This window comes from Thermobia domestica, chromosome 18 (assembly GCF_964235325.1).
Source record: "Thermobia domestica chromosome 18, izTheDome1.hap1.1, whole genome shotgun sequence".
NCBI classification, from domain to species: Eukaryota; Metazoa; Arthropoda; class Insecta; order Zygentoma; family Lepismatidae; genus Thermobia; species Thermobia domestica.
The window spans coordinates 61,660,293-61,682,188 of record NC_137471.1 but is presented as its reverse complement, the minus strand read 5'-3'; the positions used below and the strand labels follow the sequence as shown (position 1 = coordinate 61,682,188).

At 38.6% G+C, this 21,896-nt stretch overlaps 1 protein-coding gene across 1 annotated transcript; it reads right to left on the bottom strand.

Annotated features, from left to right (window-relative positions):
- Window positions 1-756: 756 nt before the first annotated feature.
- Window positions 757-1,302, bottom strand: LOC145675110 (protein GVQW3-like). Its single transcript, XM_081745480.1, has one exon. The coding sequence runs from the start codon at window positions 1,300-1,302 to the stop codon at window positions 757-759; it is 546 nt and encodes a 181-aa protein (XP_081601606.1).
- Window positions 1,303-21,896: the final 20,594 nt, after the last annotated feature.

Sequence of the window (21,896 nt, the reverse complement as noted above, 5' to 3'; positions counted from 1 at the left end):
TCTTCAGGATAAAGTATCCTTTCCAATGGTACCACACACTTGTCCATATTATATACCAGAAACGAAAAAATCTGGAAAACCGGGAGATTCTTTTTAATTGAAATCTTTGCACCCCTCTGGCCTGGGCCTGGATTCACGTAGAGAACTATTTTTTCTAAAGAAAAATATGCTGTTATGTTCATAATACGTGTGCAAAATTTCAGTCTTGTATCTTGAAAACTAAGGTCGGAAGAAAATGTTGAATGTCTGAAGGTGACCCATATATACGAGGGAAGGCTAGAAAGTTCATGAAATCAACAAGAATAAATTTACCTGGAAAAAACTATTTTAATACACTATTCAACATATTGCCCCCGAAGCTCAATACACTTTTCACAACGATGTTACAACATTTCTAACGCTTGTAAATAGGTCTTGTCCTGCTGTGCAAACCAGCTCTCCACCTCCGCAATGAGTGCCTCATCGGATGGAAAATGTTTGCCTTTGAGAAGTGGGAAGAGGTGATAGTCGGAGGGGGCCAGGTCAGGTGATTAGGGTGGATGAGGTACACAGGTGAAGCCCATATCCACTAGCAATTGCATGGTTTAATGAGCCTTGTGGGAGGGTGCATTGTAATGGAGAAACTGAACATCATTGCTCACTTTTCCTCGACGTTTCTTCTTCAGAGCCTCTTTCAGCTCAATCAAATAGTTGGAATAAACTCCAGCATTGATGGTTTCACCCTTTTTGAGATATTTGATAAGGATGACACCGTCTTTATCCCAAAACACCGATGCAAGCACCTTCCCAGCTGATCTTTGGTTTCGGAACTTCTTCAATAGAGGAGATCCACTGTGGCGCCTCCATGGATTGCTGTTTAGTCTCTGAATCATAGTAGTGCAGCCATGTTTTATCTTCTGTCACCAGACTGCGCAAGAACTCACCAGGGTTTTGAAACTTTTGCAAAATTTCCTGTGACATCTGAACCCGTGTTCTCTTTTGGTCAGCATTCAAACATTTTGGGATCCATTTGGCACTGACCTTCCACATGTCCAAATATTCTGCTATTCTGACACCCACACGCTTACGCGATACCCCCACACACGCAGCAATGTTTGTGGTCGATATGCACCTATCTTCCATGATCATGTCATGCACTTTGTCGATGTTTTCCGTGGTCACTGCAATTGAAGGCCTTCCTGAGTGAGGTTCATCTTCAGTCTCACGATGACCAGTCTTAAAGCGCCTCACCCACTTCACTACTGTTGTATATCCAACAGCGTGTCCCTCCAAAGTATCCTGCAAAGTTTTATGAATTTCCATACAGGATTTGTTTTGCAGCACAAAAACCTTGATGACACTGGGAAGCTCATTCTACTCGAATTTCCTTAGATCCTCCGCCATATCTTCTTACAGAGCCTGTAACAAAGGAAATAACAAGGATAAAATGGTCATATACGGGATGAGAGGTTCACAATGTATAAATTTTCTAATGTCTACATGAAATTTTCAGCCCCCTCGTATATATATATATATATATATATATATATATATATATATATATATATATATATATATAATTAATTCAAAAATGTACTGCGTCATTACTATTGACCTAGAGGCATGGTTCAAACGCCATTTCCTTCAGTATAACGAGCCCTTTCCAATGGTATCATTCACATGTCCGTTTCATACACCTGAACTGGAAATTTCAGAAAAAAACGGGCATTTTTTTTAAATCCCACCAAAAAACTTTGCTGCTCGGTCCCAGGCCTGGGTGCAGGTAGGGATCTCAAGTTTGTTTGTTTTTCTTTTCTTTTTTCTTTTTCTTTTTTTTTTAAATACGTTGTTATGTACATAATGCGTGTGCAAAATTTCAATCTTGTATCTTGGAAGCAAAGGGCGGAAAAATTGTTGAAACTCTGAATTTAGGCCAGATATTATATATATATATATATATATATATATATATATATATATATATATATATATATATATATATACAGGGTTATTACACATCATAACAAATGTTCTATTTGCGCTCCTCGTGTTACATGACACACATCTATGCGGTAGTCAAGCCCGCCCAGCCCATACACGTTCGAGCATGTCGATGTTCCTGTCAATGTTCCCTAGCGCAGCAGTATCCTTAAACTCCAGTTTGTGTCCTTAAACTGTCGATTCCATTGCAAAATGTTTTGGTGGGTTGGTGGTTGTATGTTGTACTGTCTTCAGAACGCATGCTGCACGGTGGTGACGGATTCTGTCTTCACATGCTTTCTGCTGATTATTCGCCATTTTGCAAACTGTTACAGCCCTGCCACCTAATGAGTCACAGGAATCTGCAATGAGATGAACAAAACTTTGAAGTATGCTCTTTCGATTGGTTATTAGGCGAGTGTTAAATATTTGAAGTAGTGATGGGCAAAATGATTCACTTTTTAGATCATCGCTCAATGGTTCACTTACTAAAATGAATCGGTTCATTTGAACGACTCAGTGCTCACTTATATTTTTTAGAAGGGGGAAGGGGGAAGTTAAAAAGCTAAAATAGTATTATCAGACAAAATAGATTATATAAAACAAAATTTAAAGATATATAAGATAATTTTAGATTACAAGCATACAGCTATTAACAAATTCAACTTCAATGCCATTTACCTGGACCCACAAGAATGAAGTTACTGTCTTTTACACTAACGTGTCGATGTCCAGCCCCATTTCAAACATGCCCCCATTCACCATACTCTTAGAAAATATATCCATCTCCAGCCCCGCCCTCCCCTTCCCCAGCCCCTCTATTAATGGCAATGTTGCATTTTCATTTAACATTGGGCGCATAAAGAGTGTACCACCCAAACGGCTGGTCCCATTAAAAAAATCCTTCTCTTTAGATTGAAAACATCATATTTCGAGACGGTTTTCCCTCTTACATTTTGTTGTAACTCTGATAATAACAATTACCTTATGGCAGGGGACTTTCGAGACACCCTGTATATACACATTTATGAAAATAATGACTAATCAATTAGTATTTACATGCCTAATATTACATTGAATAAAGCATAAAGCATTTTCTTTTCGATAATGTATAATGCAATTTCTATTGCGACACCTTTTTTTTTCAATTTTTTATAGTAATATCGCATTGGTGCCCCAAAAGTTGTTTCTATGTCTATGCAAATATAAAATATAATAATAGGTTCCTCTCCTCATCTACGAAATCCACTACCCTCTGTTGACCTAGTCGTGTTTTTGATGCATGTGATCACGCTTAAAAATTTTAAATTCCTATCCCTTTAGTACAAGCTCTTTGATCAGATTGACATGATAAAATCCCAGCCTGAGGCAAGTACTATGTTCCAGAATAAATTCCAAACCATTTCTCCATAATGCTATCACATCATATTTCCGCGTGATGCTATCACAAACAACAGACAATATCTTTTTCAATCCAAAGAAAAAAATATAGAAAATACTCCCTTAAAAGATATCGGAAACTGTGGAACGAGGAGTTCTATACTGAGTTTCCTCTTCCTACTTGAGAGGTTCGTGAGATACTGTATTTTTCACATAAAATTTGAACCCCTCTACACCCTTAGAGTATGTACTTTTACCAATGAAATGATTAAAATATTAGCTCAAAATAAGTATAAACTATGTCCCAAATTTCATTTCAAACTGTTGAACTGAGATGCGGTCACAACAGATAATATTGCTTTCAACATGAAAGGAATTATAGAAAATGCACCCCCATTCTCTCCTTAAAACAGATACGCGCAGCCATATGTCCATACGTTGTTAATGAGTAGATATATTGAGTTTCATCTTCTTAGTTTGATGGGCTCGTGAGATACTGTATTTTTTTTATATAAATTTTGAACCCCTCATACCTCCTTAAGATGCGCCTTTCAATCGAAGTATATGATAAAAACTCAGTTTAAGGTAGATGCTAACTTGTATATTCAAAAATTCATTTCTTAAAACTTTTCAATCGTTTCTCCCACGATTCGATCACAAACAACTGGCAACATCACCTTCAAGGTGAAGAAAGAAAATATAGAAAATTGTCTCTTCCCTACTTGAAAGGGGAATTCTCAAAACGCTTGAATATGGCTCTGGTTATTTTCAGTGAAGAGTTTATATTCCATGTTTCATACTCCTAACTTGACAACATCGTGAAACTAAATTTTTTCTAAAACTGTTGGGCACTACTTCCCGCTTAGCATGAGCATTTTAATCAAAGTAACGAGTTCCCCCGTGGCTAAGCGGTTAATGTACGCGTCTTTGGCGTGGGAGTCCCGGCGTTCGATTCCCGATGGGAGGTCATCTGGTTCGGATCCCACTTTAATCATTAGGTCCACGTCTCATATAGCCTCGCTGCTGAAATGACATGAAATGGATTAACGTCCCACGATTATGCCCTTAAACTAAGGTAGACGATGGATAAAGCAAGTGATTGATGCTGGAAGAATTGGTGGAATGAGAAAGTGGAAGGAAACGGAGTACTCCGAGAAAACCCACGGACACGATGTTGTCCACCACAAACTTACTTGGCGGAGATCGAACCAGGGACCCAGGCACAAGAGATAAGACTTTACTACCGAGCCACCGTGCTCAGAGATGGAGTAGGTCAGTGAGTCGGTGGGTCAAGTGGGTCATGTGGGTCAAGTTTTCTGGGTGGGTCAGTGGGTCGTGGGTCAACAGCATGTGACCCACTGTGACCCACCACCCACCGTGACCCACTGCGACCCACCACCCACCATGACCCACTGCGACCCACCACCCACCGTGACCCACTGTGACCCACCACCCACTGCGACCCACCGACTCAGTCTGACCTACCGACTCACTCTGCTTACTGCATTGTAGACAGTATCTTCTGAAGACTGGTAAATTTGTCTGCGTTTTACTTTCAAGACCTTCATTTCCCTTCCTTTTCCATTTGTTTCCGTCTGTTTACCTAAGGTGAGTAGGCTATATCTAAGTGAAAAAAGAACTTCAGGCACTTTTGGATTTGATATTTGTAATTGTAATAATGGCAATAGGATTTATACTACTACTTGGCTTTCGAGGCCTGTCAGTTTTTAGAGAAGCTAACTACTGGAAAAATACATTTTTCAATCACAGTAATGTATAAATTATTATTTTAAAAAATGAATGTAACTATGTGTGCCTGATCATAACGGCCAAATTACAAAGTCAAATGAAATGACTTTTGGTATATAGTTAGGCCTTAATCCAAACTGGGATGTATTATTGCTGTCATTATAATACACATCCCAAAGAGGTAGTGAGGATCCGAATTTTTGCGGAAAAAAATGAGTATCTCGCAAGCCGTTAAACTTACGAAGCTGAAGTTCAGTGTATTAACTTTTTATTAAAAATAAACAGAATCTGTCCTAGCAGTTTCTAAAAATTCTCCTTTTAGGGGGGGACACTTTCTATATTTGGAAAATTGGAAATGAGTTGGTTTGTAAAAATAATCAGAAATGAACGATATTAGTTAAGAAAAAAATTCAGAAACAAAAAACACAGTACTTCGTTTCATATACCCATTGCTTTCTACTATAATAATTGCTGAAGCTTAAGTTTATTATATGGAGCGCTTGCTACACAGGGTAATCAACCCATAATGTAAAGTTGTGAGAAAAATAGACATAAAATTTATACTGTAAGCTTAAGTACACGGAAGTTTTAGTTTGGATGGAAAATTTTACACTTTTTTTCCTTTACGTTAGTCTACTTACCTTGACTGGGGACTTTCAAATTTCATCCCTTTTTCCACTGAAAAGTATCTATAATTCAACAAAGAAATAATTATACTATGATAATTTAATTGGAATTCATCGTAATTTGGCCCATAACAAACAGCACTGTGGTAATTGAAGGGGAAGAAGGGGAAAATTCCCAGACACCTCTGAACACTTCTCTGAAACCTCGTTTCCTTTTGCCTTCTAGGGGAGAGGGAAGTTGGTAATGACATCAAACTTTCATGTGTAATTACAAAAACTAAATTTAAAAACGAATAAGAAATCATCAGTTTATCAGGTTTTAATTGATAATTTATGCACAAGATTTCCTATCGAAGATGTGGTAGATGAGGTTTCTGTTCTGCATGAGTCGAAACTGTCAACTGACATGGTCGATATGGAAAAGATGTTGTATGGTGATAGAGAGGTGATACTTCTTGCGGAGTATTTCAAAACTGACCAAGAAAAATCGTTATCAGATTTAAGTCTACCAAGCAGATTGTCGAGTATTACAAATTTCCACGACTGAGTGCGAACGGGGATTTCGCCTTATAAATTTATAGATGACTAACATTAGAAATAGACTAAGTGCTCAAACATTGTCTAACTTGTTGTTCATCAATGTTAATGGCCCACCGCTAGACAAGTTCAAAGTAAACGAGCTAGTTATTTCCTGGCTGAAGGATGGACATCATTCCGCAGCGGATGATTTACCACGAAAAAGTCCTGGAGGCCAACAGGAAATAAACCCGATTTCAGATTTGTTTTAAGGTGGCAAATTACGAGTTATGGAAAATGTATACTTGTATTACTAATGGCTTATTTGTGTTTTTTTAGGGATGGGCACGAGTCGAGCTAAAACTCGATTCAACTCGAAACACGACTCGAATTCGAGTCGAGTCAAAGGTAATTTTCTCGAGTCGAGTCACTGTTTTGAGGTCGAGTTTCGAGTCGAGCCGAGTTTGATACATGGCTCGCTCGTTCATCTCGTTTTAGCTCGTTTTGAAATCATGACCTGACTAGACGGGAAAGCGAAAGCCGTGAGAAATGTAAGTAGTAAAGTGGATTACTTTTAATGTTGCTCACGAGAGGGGACATTGTTCGCGTCTCGTCTCGTCTCGATAACGAGACAATAGATTTTTATAACGAGACAGTCTCAAATGTTGTGAGCACCAATAAAGTATGTATACTGTGTAGATCTTACTATCAAGGCTGAGCCTTGTACGGTCGAATTTTTGAGCCCAAGCAGAAGCCCAACCCAGGCAGTGATGTCAACAGGCTGAGCTCGGTTCAGCTGAGAGAACAGCTCGATCCGGCTCGGTTGGGATGAGCCATCAGCTCGGTTTGGTTCGGCTCTGGTGAGCCATCAGCTCGAGCCGGCTCGCTTGAGGTGAGCCATCGGCTCAGTAGACATGACATGCAAACGATTTTCCTGAGATCGGCTCTGTGGTGAACGAGTCGTGAGCCGACCCATTTAAACCAATTGCACCATTGGAGTCGGCACAGAGTCGGCACAGGTCTATCAGAAGCTGGTAGAGATGCCAAGGAATGCACTTTCCCTGGGAATGTACTTTATATCTTAGGACAATTAATTTGGTGGGTCCTAAAATCGTATGACTCCATGCATACCATCACCCTCCTCCGAAATATAAACCCGGAACCTTGTGAACGAAGTCCTTGGCTCTTAGACTTCATGACTACCGAGATTGGCAGTCAACTAGTTTTTAGTATTCAGATACAAACCACTTCATATTTTTACATGATGTTATAATAATAATAATAATAATAATAATAATAATAATAATAATAATAATAATAATAATAATAATAATAATAATAATAATTATTATTATTATTATTATTATTATTATTATTATCATTATTATTATTATTATTATCATCATCATCATTATTATTATTATTATTATTATTATTATTATGTATTATAGTAGTATCATTGATAATAATTATATTGTCTATGTAGGATATTTGAAGAGAGTATTTAGAACTACACACAGGATTTGGCTCGATTTGGCTCGTTTTGGCTTGACTCGACTCGAAACAAACTCGAGTCGAGTTGGAGGAAAGTTTTCGAGTCGAGTTCTCGAGTCAAGCTGAAAGATGCATGTTTCGAGTCGAGTCGAGTTTCAAAGAGAACTCGCTCGTACCCATCCCTAGTGTTTTTTCAACTTTGTACCTAATATTTAATAAGTCTCTTCTTTCCTTTTCATAAACTAGAAGGTAAACTACTTTGAATAAATATTCATAATAATAACTGCAATTATGCATATTTGTAACAAATTTAACGTGGTATTTTAGTGATTACACAAATTACAATTATGAGCATACTTTATGGAGATGTTCTTACACACAGTGCCCGAGCACTTTCATACGCTATGGAAAACTGATTTTTGAAGTCTTTGGAGCAAAATATTGTGAACTGAGAAATCATAACCTTTTCCATATTGTACTGAAGTATTTTCCTGCGAATAGAAGTTTCTTTTGGAATGTGTTAAGAAATTAACACTCGCAAGAATACTCTCTTAGTACAAGTATATTTTAGGCACACACTAATTTTCCCCACCTCGAAGTGCTTCAATTTCCTCATTGACAAACACTTTACCATTTTATATCGTAAAGGTTAGATCCACCATTATTGTAACAGAGTGGTGCTTGAGCGATTGACCGTAAAAATTCAAACTCCGATTAGTGACAATTTCAGTCTTGTTTCATTACAAGTGTAAACTCTTTAGTCAGTAAAAGAGGCCGTGGATTATGTGTAAGAGTTGATGACGAGATTTTGGTGAGTCAGAGTAGGTCACAGTGGATGAGTGGTTGATGGTGGGTGGTGGGTCAAAGTGGGTCACAGTGGGTCATGGTGGGTGGTGGGTCAGAGTGGGTCACGGTGGGTGGTGGGTCGTGGGTCAGAGTGGGTCATGGTGGGTGGTGGGTCAGTGGGTCGTGGGTCAGGATGGGTGGTGGGTAAAGTTTTCATTGACCCACGCCGTGCTTCGATGCTGAAAAGGACGCTAAACTCAAAATTAAATCAAATCAAAGTAACATGATGAAAACTGAGTTCGACGGTGGTCTTAACAACAACTCACTCACTCATCCAAAAGAGTTAGTCAGAAGAGTTGGCTCACTCGCGAGCAATACATCGCTAATTTGAAGTTATAAGACTTTAAAACCCAATGAATCATTTGTAATAACCCTATATATTATAAAAAAATTGCTGGGTCGTTACTGTCTGGCCGAGGGCCAGGGTATAAACGTCATTTTCTTCAGTATAACTACCCCTTTCCAACGGTGCCACTCACATGGCCATATAATATAGCTGAACCGGAAAAATGGGGAATAATCGGATTTTTTTCTGAAATCACCCCGCTCGGAACACCTGCGCACCTCAGGCCCGTCCCCAGTTTTACGTAGGGATCTCAAAAAAATTCAGAAATACCCAAATCTACACACAATCCGTATGCGAGGTTTCAATCTGATATCTTGAAAATTAAAGGCGTGAAAAAATTTTGAAATTTGCCTTAAGAAAAAAAGTCACGTCCCTTCGTTCCCACTTGGCGTCGCCAAGTTGACCATCCGATTCCAACACGCATTTGGGATGTTCTTTGATCCATCCTTGAGTTGCCCAATACAAAATCCGACTTAAATACCTGTTATAGAACCTAAATAAGCGGGCAAAGATGATACTACACCTTGGTAACAAAAGTTACCAAAAATCCTAAAAGGTTCATGGAATCCAGGATCGAAATAAGCACTATACTCTTTTACGTCACACTTCATTCTCACGCTATAACTTTTCGTTTTATTCTTCCGAGCAGGTTTAGGTTCTCTATAGCCCTGATTTGACGTATTTGAGCCGTAATATAACTGTAGCTTGTATTAAAGTTGTAATTTGTGAACTTATTTGTTGGTTTTTTTTTTTTTTTTTTAATGCATACAGGCCAGAATTAACAATTTCTTCTACTCACATGAAGATACGTTCTTCTATTTTTTAAAATTTTATTTTCTTTTGCCTGTGTTAATTAAGCGTATTAGTTTTCAGTTCTATACATTCATATAAACAAATGTTACACTGTGTTACAATCCTTTCACTAACCTATCAATAATATATTTTTATTTGTCACAATTAATAGATCTGGTTTCAATGCCTTGCTACAGCAAACAATAAATGTAGTAAGAATGACGCACCATCTCGTGGAAACAAGAAAGAAAAAAGGTAGATTTGAAATAGGAGCTGAAATATCATTGCAGAATCTCAAATGTTGGCAATATATGACGCAGAAGTAAGATGGCAGACAAGGGGCGTCATTTGGAGAGGGCACCCCCGGAAAAAGTTTGAGAATTTAGTACTTTCCAATCGATTGTATATTAATATAATTGTATATACAAAACATGAAACTCTTATATCGGTAGAATAAGAATTTCAGATTTTGGGGGCAGTCAGGCAGTTTTAAAAATCTTTTGATAAGCAAAGTCCAAGGAAACAAGCTTGAGGTCCTTGAAAATATGACGTTTTCCGTCAGTGTATTCTTTTGGACACAATCCTACATTTATTTAACGTAATTATGCATCATTGACTATGGTATTCGGTGCTTGACTTTTTAACGATTTCCACGCTGCAGCGTACATAATATAATGTTAATATCTTAAATTTATGAGCAAGGATGGGGAAATCAGCCTTCCTCCGTTAGATCCCCGCTGGCTTTGTTCCCGTGGCATGCATTGTGGCCACGGTATGTCAGTGGGGGAGATTGGGATGTCTCTTTATGCCGGGTGTCTCTTATTATAGTGACATTTACCGGCGAAGGTGAGCCCTCGGGTATCCTCCCAAAATAGGCGACTAACTCGTGACATTGGATCTAGGAGAGTACGTGTGACTTCGTCACGTCCTCAGCGACGTAGGTGGTCTTTGTCTGCCACCCCTACCGGCGGGGTGAGCCCTCGGGTATCCCCGAAATGGGCAACTAAGCCGTGCCCTTGGGTCCGGGAGATAAGGCTGCGTGATATCCCAAAACGCTAAAAAAAAAAAAAAAAAAAATAGTGGATAGCTGGTGTGTCCAAGAGTGTAGGCGGATCCAGCGCCTTACCGGGACGATGATGTAGGTACTGCCCTCAAAGAGAGTGTAATGCATTTTCTTGGGTCCGGGATGGGATACCTAGTATCCTAACGCATACTCGTACCTCAGGAGCGCTGAGGAAGTGGGTCCCTCCATCGTTCCAGTTTTTGCATTTTGGCTGGGTGCAGGAGCCGGAGCCGCCGCCGCTCCGCCGCGGGTACCGGGTACCGGCCGCGGGTACCGGGGAGCCGCCGCTCCCAAATAGCCATTGTCTTTTAAGGTAGACAGTCTACATCAGCCATTGGGTCTGGTAATGTACGGTTCACCTCTTACGTAAGAAGAGGTAGTTCCGTATTGTTTGAAGGAAGGATGTGGGTGTCCCTTCTAATGGTGGTTTACACGTACCATTGGGATTCGGACAAGTAGCTTTGCTACAACGTGTACGTGGTACCTAAACACGTTAAAGATAGGTAGCCCCATATTGTTCGGGCGGGTCTACCAGGAGAGACACGGCTCCCTCGGGAGACACGGCTCCCAAATGACAATGTCTGCCTTGAGCAAACGGTCTACATCAGTCATTGGCTCTGGTAATATATTGTGTACCTTTATCGTATTAGAGGAAGTCCCGTATTGCTTGGATGACCCTATCGGGAGGAGTGTCGGATTCCTGCCTGCCGGGGGACCAAGCGGAAATAGGGAGGAGCCAATCCCAGGAATCTGGGTAACGGTTCTGATCCCGCTAAAGGGAGGAAACTCTGTAGGATATGGGCCGGCACCAAACTCAAATGGTGACTTAACACGTACCATTGGGTCTGAGATGAGATACGGGAGTATCCTGACGTGTGCGTAGTACCTCTACACGACAAGGCGGTTGCCAGTTGAACGATAGAGATAGGCAGGGCCGGTATTGAACAAGCCTCCTTGGGTAGCCTGGGGCCCCGGATTTAGGTTGGACTTTGCCGGGCTTTGGTCATACCGTGGGATTCGGTAGCTTGTGGGAGCCAATCTCAGGAAACTGGGTAACGGTGAACACGGGCTGGAGGTGAGCTTGCATTATACCGCTCGGGCGCCATGCCTGCAGAGCATGGTAGGACTGGCTCGCTAGCGGTCTGCCTCCACCAGTAGGTTAACTGGTAGGCACTCAGGACTTCGGTCTGGCCGCGCAGTGGGCGTATCCCACTCCCTCAGAGAATGGGGTTACATCACTTAGGCGAGTAAGGATTAGGAGACAAATCCTGACGGTGCACCACGTTCACGAGGATACAATACCAGTATCGAGGAACTACGGGCGAGGTGCAGAGCCAAGCGGAACCCGGCCATTAAATAGACAGAACGGTCGCGGGCATGCTCCCCATGCATGCAATTAAGCGTGGCAATAGTAGACCACTAGTTGAGTTCATTTTAGTTTATCGTCCCTTTCAGCAGCGAGGCTCTGCGAGACGTGGACCTACTGATTAACGTGGAATCAGAACCACATGAGCTCCCGCTGGGAATCGAATCCGGGTCTAGTCGACCACTAGCATCAACTATAAGCAAAGTCCAACAGAACAAGCTTGAGGTGCTTGAAAATATGACGTTTTCCGTCAGTGTATTCTTTTGGGCACCCTGCATTTATTTAACGTAATTATGCATCATTGACTATGGCATTCGAGGCTTGACTTTTTAATCATTCCCACGCTGCAGCGTACACAATATTGTGTTAATATCTTAAATTTATGAGCAAGGATGGGGAAATTAGCCCTTCTCCCCCATTCCATCAACGCCCTTGTCTAGCGGTTGTCCTATGAAACTCTAGTCCACACCCTTTCACGTGGTTTTTGTTTAATTTATTTCGTACCCTTGGCTAGGTAGATACTAAGTTTGCTGAACAAAAGTGAACCGTTCTGAAAATGGAATTGGATTCCTTGTGCTCTGAACTATCCATATCTAAACATATTTCATAAAAATTGATTTGGAGCCAAATTATCGTCGCTTATATGACGTACAGACGTAAGCGCCAAAATTGTAAAAAATGAGATATTTCAACTGAGGCCTCTTCAAACCTAACTATACCATCTGACAAAGTGGCGCAACTCTATCTCTAATAAGATAACTTGAGGGAATAACGCCACCTTATGTTGGTTTGATTTTTCACACTCTTATGTGAACATTTAGATAAGTGGAAAAGGCATTCAGCAATAGAATAGCTTTTGCGCCGTTCGACGAAAAAATATCGTCTCGCTCTTTGCAATAATAAACTGTGTGGAAGCCATTTTGTGTAATGGGAGATTTTGGCGTTATTACCCACATGTGTGGGTAATAACGCCTGTGGTACCGGGGTAATAAGATCATGGAATAGATTTTCTCACAACCTAAAGTACAACATGATATTATTGGCATATACATAAACATTATTTACACAAGATTAATTATAATAGATACTCAACTTGAAGAGAAATATTAAATAGAACGTAAAATGGTGGAAAAATACAAAGAAACACTGACTTGTATTTCCGTATAATGATTTATTAAGTGATACCTGATTCTTATCGCTTATAAAAGTTCAAACGTTTAATAATAAGCATAGTTCAAACTTGAATGCTAAATAAATGAAGCGTGAATGAAATCGAGAGAACATAATAAGCCAAATAAACATAACAAAAGAAAGCATAATAAACTTTCAAAAAGACTAAAGTTGAATGAATTCATTCAAATATTTCTAACAAAAAGAGACTGCCAACCTTGAGAGCTGTATTTGATTCAAGCTTTGTGAAATAGGTATTTCCATGTCACTGAGAACGGTGATGATCATAGAGTAATGATATAGTATAGGTAATAGTATAGTATCTGGTGATGATAGTTGTTCGAAGCACTGCTACTTTGTTATGGACGACTATCATTACCGTTCTCAGTAAAGTCGAAATAACTATGTCGCAAACTTCGAACTAAATTCAGCTCTCACAGTTGGGCTCCTATTCTTGTAATTAAACTCACAAGAATATTGAAGGTTGCAAATAATGTAATGTAAATATTACACGTTAGATATTAAGATAAGTTATTACACGTAAAAGTCACAAAGGTAAGTAAGGTATGAGTTTATGCTTTTAAGCTTCTAATTAGTTTTGAAGTTAGAGGATACCCAATATCACATAACTTGATAATTCTTTCACACAAGGTGGCCTCTTGTTCTGAACATAGAGTAGGCTTTGTTCCTAATTTGGTTGTTATAGTGCCTTCTTTAAGTGTTCGTTTTGGTATTTTGTAGTCTTGCTACTGGCTGTGACAGACAATTAGTTTTCCTTCACTAATGTCAACGCAACTTCGAGTACGTCTTTTGGCCAAGCTGTTCATAGATTGCGTTTCTTGTATTTCCGAGGCATCTATAACATAAAACAGAATTTCGAGTAATAACACAAAAAATACGTGGCGTTGTTACCAAGATTCGGAAAAGGCGTTATTGCCCCAACCATTGATATTTCTCTTTCGGAATGTGAATCACACATTACACGAGAGGAAGATAATTAGTCACTATTGTATTTACAAACTATAGGCATTTGCACTATAAAAATAATACACAATGTAAACTTTTAACTCGCGATATAAATGTTACCATACTAACAACTTACCTTTCCAATTATACAACAGACTTCGCGAACGTTCTCCTAATACACTCTTTCCACACTCACGCTCGACACAACGGCGCCAATAAACTGCAAACTCACCATGTGGTTTTACTAGCAACGACGCATGTACTGCACATAACATCTTGCAGATTACTTGTAAACTGTGTGAGATATGGGTGCGTGGCGTTATTACCTCGTCCGGCGTTATTCCCCCAAAACACCTTAGTTTTTCTCCAGTAAGAAATGTTCAACTGGCGTAAACGACAATCTTGTATTGCTTGTTATTTTACGTAAAGACGTAAGCGTCATTGGTGTCGCTTACGTATTTCCGTCACGTAAAATGTGTAATATAATTGGTCGTTACGTTTACTGGCACTATACAATAAATGATACTAAGACTGGGCTTAATTCAGTGACAATGCCGCTTTTTGTGCGTTATCATTTGATGGTTCCTACTAAATTTTTTGTAACGAGGACTTTGATTATCAAGAACAATGTACGGTTATAGTTTTGCTATTACAGGCGAAAGAAATAATGATAATAATCCGGTAACATTTGTTGTCAGATAGAGCATTAACACAGCCCCAGAAGACGCAGCGAAGTATTACCCACGTGTTGGTTTTTTCCCGCTTATTACTGGACAATAACAATAAATGTGTTACTGAAGTGGGAAGATATGTTTTTGAATGTAGTGCCACCCAAAGATATTGAAACTATTGATAACAATGCATTACGCCAAGGAGTTAAAAGTTAAAATGTATTGGCTGCCAAAGATAAAAATATTACTATGGAACTGTGGTTGAAACTGAATACGAGTATTCAGCACAGGATCCTGCATAAGAACATTCCAAGTCAGAATCTAGAGATGTCCCTCTCAATGTTTTGAAGAAAACTTTACCAACGAACGTACTGAAAGAACTTTGAAGATAAGAACGAAAGTGACAGTCAGTTTGAAGATGAAAATATGAACGAACGTGACGGTTATTCTGAAGATAAACAGGAAAGTGTTCAATTCCCTGATAGTGATTATTTTGATCGTGATCCACCATATATACAAGAGTGTGAATACTTAAACTATAAACTTGAATATTCCAATACTTGTCCTCTATATAAACGTTTATTGTGTTCCAAGTATATTGCCAATATTGACAACTGCAGAAACTATCAGCTTCTTCTAAGGAGAATTAGAAATTAGACCTTCTCCACGTTAGACGTTTGTACAGAATGTTAATTGTGTGAAATTGGCGGTTCCTACTGTTCAATCAATTACTAGTACATTTATAGTGGATAGAGAAACGAGAGAAGTACTTACGAAGAAGAGATGTCGAGAGAACAAAAAGAAGGGCTCGCTAGCTACGGAATGAAGGTTAATCATCCTTCAGTCCGAATACAGAAAATTTCACCATTTTTCGTTGAATGAAGGTACGATGAAATGGTTCGACGTGTAGAAAGCATTGTAGACTAATAACAGACGAAGAGAGGCAAAATATATTTTCAAGTTTCTATGGAGCAAATAATTTGCAGTTGCAACTAGAATTTATTATCCAGTATGTGAAAAAGAGCTCAGTTGGAAGTAGAAGAACAGAGGAAAAATTAAGATCAATTACCCACTTACCTGTAATCTTCCTCACGACAAAAATGTTATTTCCGTTCATAAAGTAATCTTCTGAAATACTTTGAGCATTTCGGAAACAGTAATGTGCACCGCCTTAGCCAAAATTACTCCTCAAGGTGCACTTGCTCTTGATAAAAGAGGTAGTCGGAATGAATACTTAAAATTGAAGTACGAAATATTGATTGATTCTGTAGTTGCTCATATCAGCAGATTCCCACAAATGGAGCCACATTACTGTCGTAAATCATCTTCGAGAGAATGTCTTCACTCCTATCTCACTATAGGAAAAATGTACGAATAGTACTGCCAAGAATCAGATAAACAGCCAAACGCCAGCTATCACATGTACGTACTATAAGGTTTTCAAATCAATGAATCTATCATTTCACTACCTGAAGAAGAATCAAAGTAGTCTGTGTCGCACTTATCTGGAAGCTGAAGAAATAACAATAAAGGAGATGCAAGAAGTTTATAACGAACACATAATCGAGAAAGATACCGTAAGAGAAAAAATAGGAGCAGATCAAAACTTTAGTTAAACAACATCTAGACAACGTTGCATCAGCAGTGTTTCATCTTCAACAAGTAATCAAACTCCCTTTATCGAACGAGAGTGCAGTTTTCTATCACACCGCCTATCAACATACAATTTCACAATATACAATATTGGAAACAAAGACGGTTATTGCTTCTTATGGCGCGAAGGTGTCAGCAAGAGAGCATCTTCTGAAATTGCTACATGTGTAGGCACTTATCTTCAACAACTTGATACTCAAGACGTGGAGGATATCAAACATTTTTGCTGATGGTTGCAGTGGCCAAAACAAAAATGCGATTATAGCCACCATGTACACATTAGCAAATGCTATAAGTTTGAAAAACATTAGTTTGTGTTTTCTATCAATTCATGGACAGAATTAAGACGATTCTGCTCACAGCACAATTTCCATAGCCTTGGCACATGCTGGAGAACGTGTCGTCCGTGACACAGGTCATCGGTCAACGGTTATCCGTGACAACTAATGTCAAAAATTTTATCAAGACATTACACACTTACGAAAGAAAGTATCTAGTCAATATATCAGCATTATTAGTTTCATTTACAATTTTTCAAAACTATTAATAAAATTTGTAATACACTTATTTAAAAACTGTCATAACTAAATTTGCACTTTGATTACATATTCAAAACATATTATTTCTAGTTGTGTTAGCAATGTCAATTTTATTTTACATCAATTCTCAAATTCCTTTGTATCGGCAAAATTTGTACGAGAATCTAATAAATAATTAAACTCAAAACATTTATAAAAATCAATGTTAAAATAAGAAACTTCAGTCTTGTATTAATAGATCTTGGGGAGTCCAATTGGTTAGTGCGCTCGCTTTTTGAGAGCGTGGTTATGTGTTCAGTTCCCACCGGAGCCTATTGAATAGAGTGATTCAAAGCCCGTTTTTACCAAAAACCCATTTTACAAGCTCATCACTTCGTTTAGGATGAGGAAACAATTAAGTCATTAGTTCATGTATTAATAAAGTTACAAATAATTAAGGTGTAAGTACCAAATGTATTATCCTGATTATATGACAAACAGACGTATGTTCATGTAAGGCATATTTCTAGCGTGATGACGTCATATTAAATGAGTACGCTATGTGTGTTCGAAAGAGCCATCATATATCATTTACACAGGGTTATTATTTCGAAGCTGCAGTTTTTAGCTGTATGTATAGAACGGTTCACTTGTACTGAAATTTCCTCTCCTGCAAAATTATACTTATGGTGCTTACGTCTGTACGTCATATAAGCTACTATTTATCCTGCAACCCAAGTTTGTTCGAAACGTATAAAATTAATTTGTTTAGTTTTATTAAAATCTTGCATCAGTAGCAAGATTATATGAGACAGGGATTTTTGTTTAGTGGGATCCGAACAGGCCCGTGCTGGCCCACCGGGACACCGGGACGTGTCCCGGTGCGCCCTCCGAAATATCACAGTATAAATAAAGGTACAAATTTTTAGTAATAATTTCTTAGTTTTATTGGTAAAGAACCCGTAAAAGGTGCAGTGCGCCCTTTACATTAGGCGCCCTTCCGAGACCACATCAAAGATGAACGATGTTATTTACTCATCTGTATAGCACAGCTCTGTACAATAAATACACACGGTTACTGTTGGCGAAGAACCCGTGAAAGGTATAGTGCGCCCTATGAAACATCACATTATAGATAAGTGGTTTTAGTTATCCTGTATACCAGCTTTGTTTAATAAATTCAAATACTGACTGGTAGTACAGAACCTATGAAGAATACAAGGCGCCCTCAGGTTGTGGATCGAGAAGAAGGCCTCTGGAATATAGAGGTTAGCTGTGAATATACTGAGTGAGCAGTCGCGGACAGACAAGGGATGATAATCCAGCTTGAGAATTTGGTGTGAGGCTAACAACCTCATCCATTAAAAAAAAGATTTTTCAGATAAGTTCGCAGAATCATCTAATCAGAACGGTGACGTGCATTTTATCACGGTGCAATCTCGCACGGTGCTCATTATCGAGCAATTTCACACGGTCCTGGTTATCGCATTAATCAGTCAGCAGGTGTGGTGCATTTTCACACGGTCCATCTGCAATCACGTGATTCACCCTGAAACTTCTTTCACTACAAGGGGAGGGGGGACAGAACAACTATGAACTAAGTAAGAACAGAGAAAGAGCAAATACAAGTTAAATACGAACAATTGCAATTAATATTAGAGAAGGAGAGCTTAGAAAATGTTTCACTTTCACAAAAAGAATAATGAAGAAAGTAAGCAGAAATTAAAATAACAAAGAACAAGATAGAACAAAGAAATCAGCAAATAAAAACAATAGTAAAGAAGAAGAGAAAAATAGCATATACAATAAGAAATTGAAATAAATGAAAAAAATAACAGAAACTATCGGAAATTGATATTAATACATAAAGAACAGCAAATGAAAATAAGAACAAATAAAGAATAATCAAAAATTAAAATAATTAGGGACAGAAGATAGAATAATCACATATTAAAATAAATAAAGAATAAAATAAGCAGCACATCAGAGAATTCAGACAGGTAGTTCAACAATCGAAGAAAAATGTGCCCGCCCTAGAGCATAGAAAAACGTTGTGATTTGTAAAACACACAATATTAGCTCCATACTCCAAGGTGGTTCTAAGAAGAACCTTGTCATCTTGTTATTTTCCGAGCGAACAGCACGTCGTTAAGATGGAACCTTCTACTTTTGTACGTCGTCAATCCATTTTTACAGTTCATAGCCCATTATCTTAACTTTTGGAGATAGCTCAAGCTTCTCAAGCAATTTTTAAGGTCTGCGCCATTTTCTAGCTTCTCCAGGACTAATTGCAATCGTTCGTCAAGACGGATGTAAGTGAATTTTCTACGCTTCTCCGAATTACAGTCTAAGCCCTGTCTCGCGAAAGCATGAAAACTAGTTGTCGCATCTGCTTTTAATATACTCACAAGCTCAAAGATATGTGGTGTACTCTTAGATATGGTGCGATTTAACTTATTGTGCCAACCCTCCACTGGGTTGTTTGTTCTGTGCCTTTGACCGTTGCAGTTCCATATTTCTCTTGGAACATTTGGATTATCCATCCATTGTTCAATGAAATAAACGTTGAACATTTCGATTTTCTGGCCAGATGGACAGTCCTCCATGATGGTGAGCCAACCTTCATCGATCCTGCTTGTTGGTATTAATGCCAATGCACTACACATGCGAACATGATGGCGTACATCTTCATTGTGGAGGTATTCTTCGACGAGACCTATACTCTGAATCTTCCGCCAGATACTCTGATTGAAATGGTAATGGCAGCCGGAAACCTGTGAATTGGGAAACACTGCACGCAACGCATTGATTGCAGCAAGTTCAAAATCTATTTTTAACACTCGAGGTTCGTTCTGGCCAGACCACGTTTTAAGAAATGTAAACAGTTGTTCGTATGTTCGCTCTGTTTTATCTGGCAACAATGCATACAAGACCGGTACAACCAGTGTCTTATCATGTGTGCTTCCTATGTCTGCATGTATGGTGTATAACTGGGAAAAATACTTACAGGAACTCTTGAACGTTCCGTCAAAAAACCATTGTTCGCTTTCCTTCAGTGCTGGTTTCAAACCCTCGTAACCAAAACACAGAATTCGACCGTCTCCTTCCAGTGCGTCGTACTGTAAAAACGAGGTACCATCTTCAAACCGAATCATATAATCGGGAAAGCAGATATTTCTAGGAGTAAAATGACCGGAGCTCGTGTCGAACTTCACCAACTAGAGCTAAGCATTCACTGAGTAGCAATACTCGTATCTCTTGTTTCTGAATTGATGTCGACACGATATTACAATGTCATTATTATTATCAGATTTCTCTTAACGTTTTGGTAATTGTGGGCATTTCTGCTCTGGTGATCGGTTTCTAACATTATTGGTCGTCTATAAATTAGGAATTCTTCCATCTTCTCATGCAAAAAGCCCTTCCGTTGCATAGGCATGTAAATGTATTGAAAATATAAACTAAAACTGGATTTATTCCATGTTGTAAGCATACATCTGAAATAAAAACTTATAAAATGTGCTGAATATGCTCTTGAGTACTAATATATGCTCTAACCTTTGAAATATGCATTTATATGCACTACAAAGCTTCAAATTCGGACTATATTATTATTTCTAGAAACCCCTACCAAATTTAACAGAGATGCATACGAGCAAACAATGCATTTGCATAAAAATCCGATGTCTAGTCATATTATATGAAGCCTTCGCGCCCCCCCCCCCAAAAAGAAAAGAAATTAAGAACATAAAAAAGGAAACATGAATTTTTACAGAAAATCCTAATTCTATTAATACGATACTTACCCATACTGTATGATCCCTGTTTTCTCTCTGCATGTAGTACTGGAACCCTGCATGAACTAAGAGACGATTACCTCTGCTAGTTGTTATAAACTCCATTTCTACGTTGAATCACTATGTTCACCCAACAACGAAAACACTAAAATTAAGGAATTAGACATCAAGGGCGATTCTTTTATACCCTATTTACCCCCACCCTCCAATGACATGATTCACAGGTGTACCATGGCCATACGCACCTGCAGAGATAACTAAGCAGTAACAGGAAAAGAATAATCACAAAATAAAAATTTATTTAACTCATCTTTCTATTTTTAAACAATGGGTTCCGACTTCATTAACAAAGTGCTTATTTTATTCTTTGCTGTGGAGAATGACTTTATTGTCCATACATTATTTCCGAAAATAGAGATCTTGATCAACTTAGCCGCAGAATGTCTTGAAAGTCGACCTGCAGAGACGATATCAATTTGGAGTGGAAACCAGTAACACATTTTAGTCTGTTTTCGCAAGATTATTTGTTTTTCTGAATTTTTATTTTCATGTACTTTAATTTGCTATTATTTTCGTTATTAGTTTTATTTTATTTTTGTAATTATTTTCCTCTTCTTTATTATAACGTGTGTTTGTTAATTTTTTCTTTTTTCTAGCTTCTCTAGTATTAATTGCAATTGTTCATATTTAACTTGTATTTACTCTTTCTCTGTTCTTACTTAGTTCATACTTGTTCTGTCCTCCCTCCCCTTGTAGTGAAAGGAGTTTCAGGGTGAATCACGTGATTGCAGATGGACCGTGTGAAAATGCAACCCACCTGCTGACTGATTAATGCGATAACCAGGACCGTGTGAAATTGCTCGATAATGAGCACCGTGCGAGATTGCACTGTGTGAAAATGCACGGAATCGATCAGAACTGATAACTTGGCACGAACTCCGCAAAGTAAAATCGACATGAGATTTGGAACATAAAATGTAAGAA

Excerpts from the sequence above, each read along its gene's own strand:
- LOC145675110 (XM_081745480.1), bottom strand. The coding sequence starts at position 1,302 with ATGGAAATTCATAAAACTTTGCAGGATACTTTGGAGGGACACGCTGTT.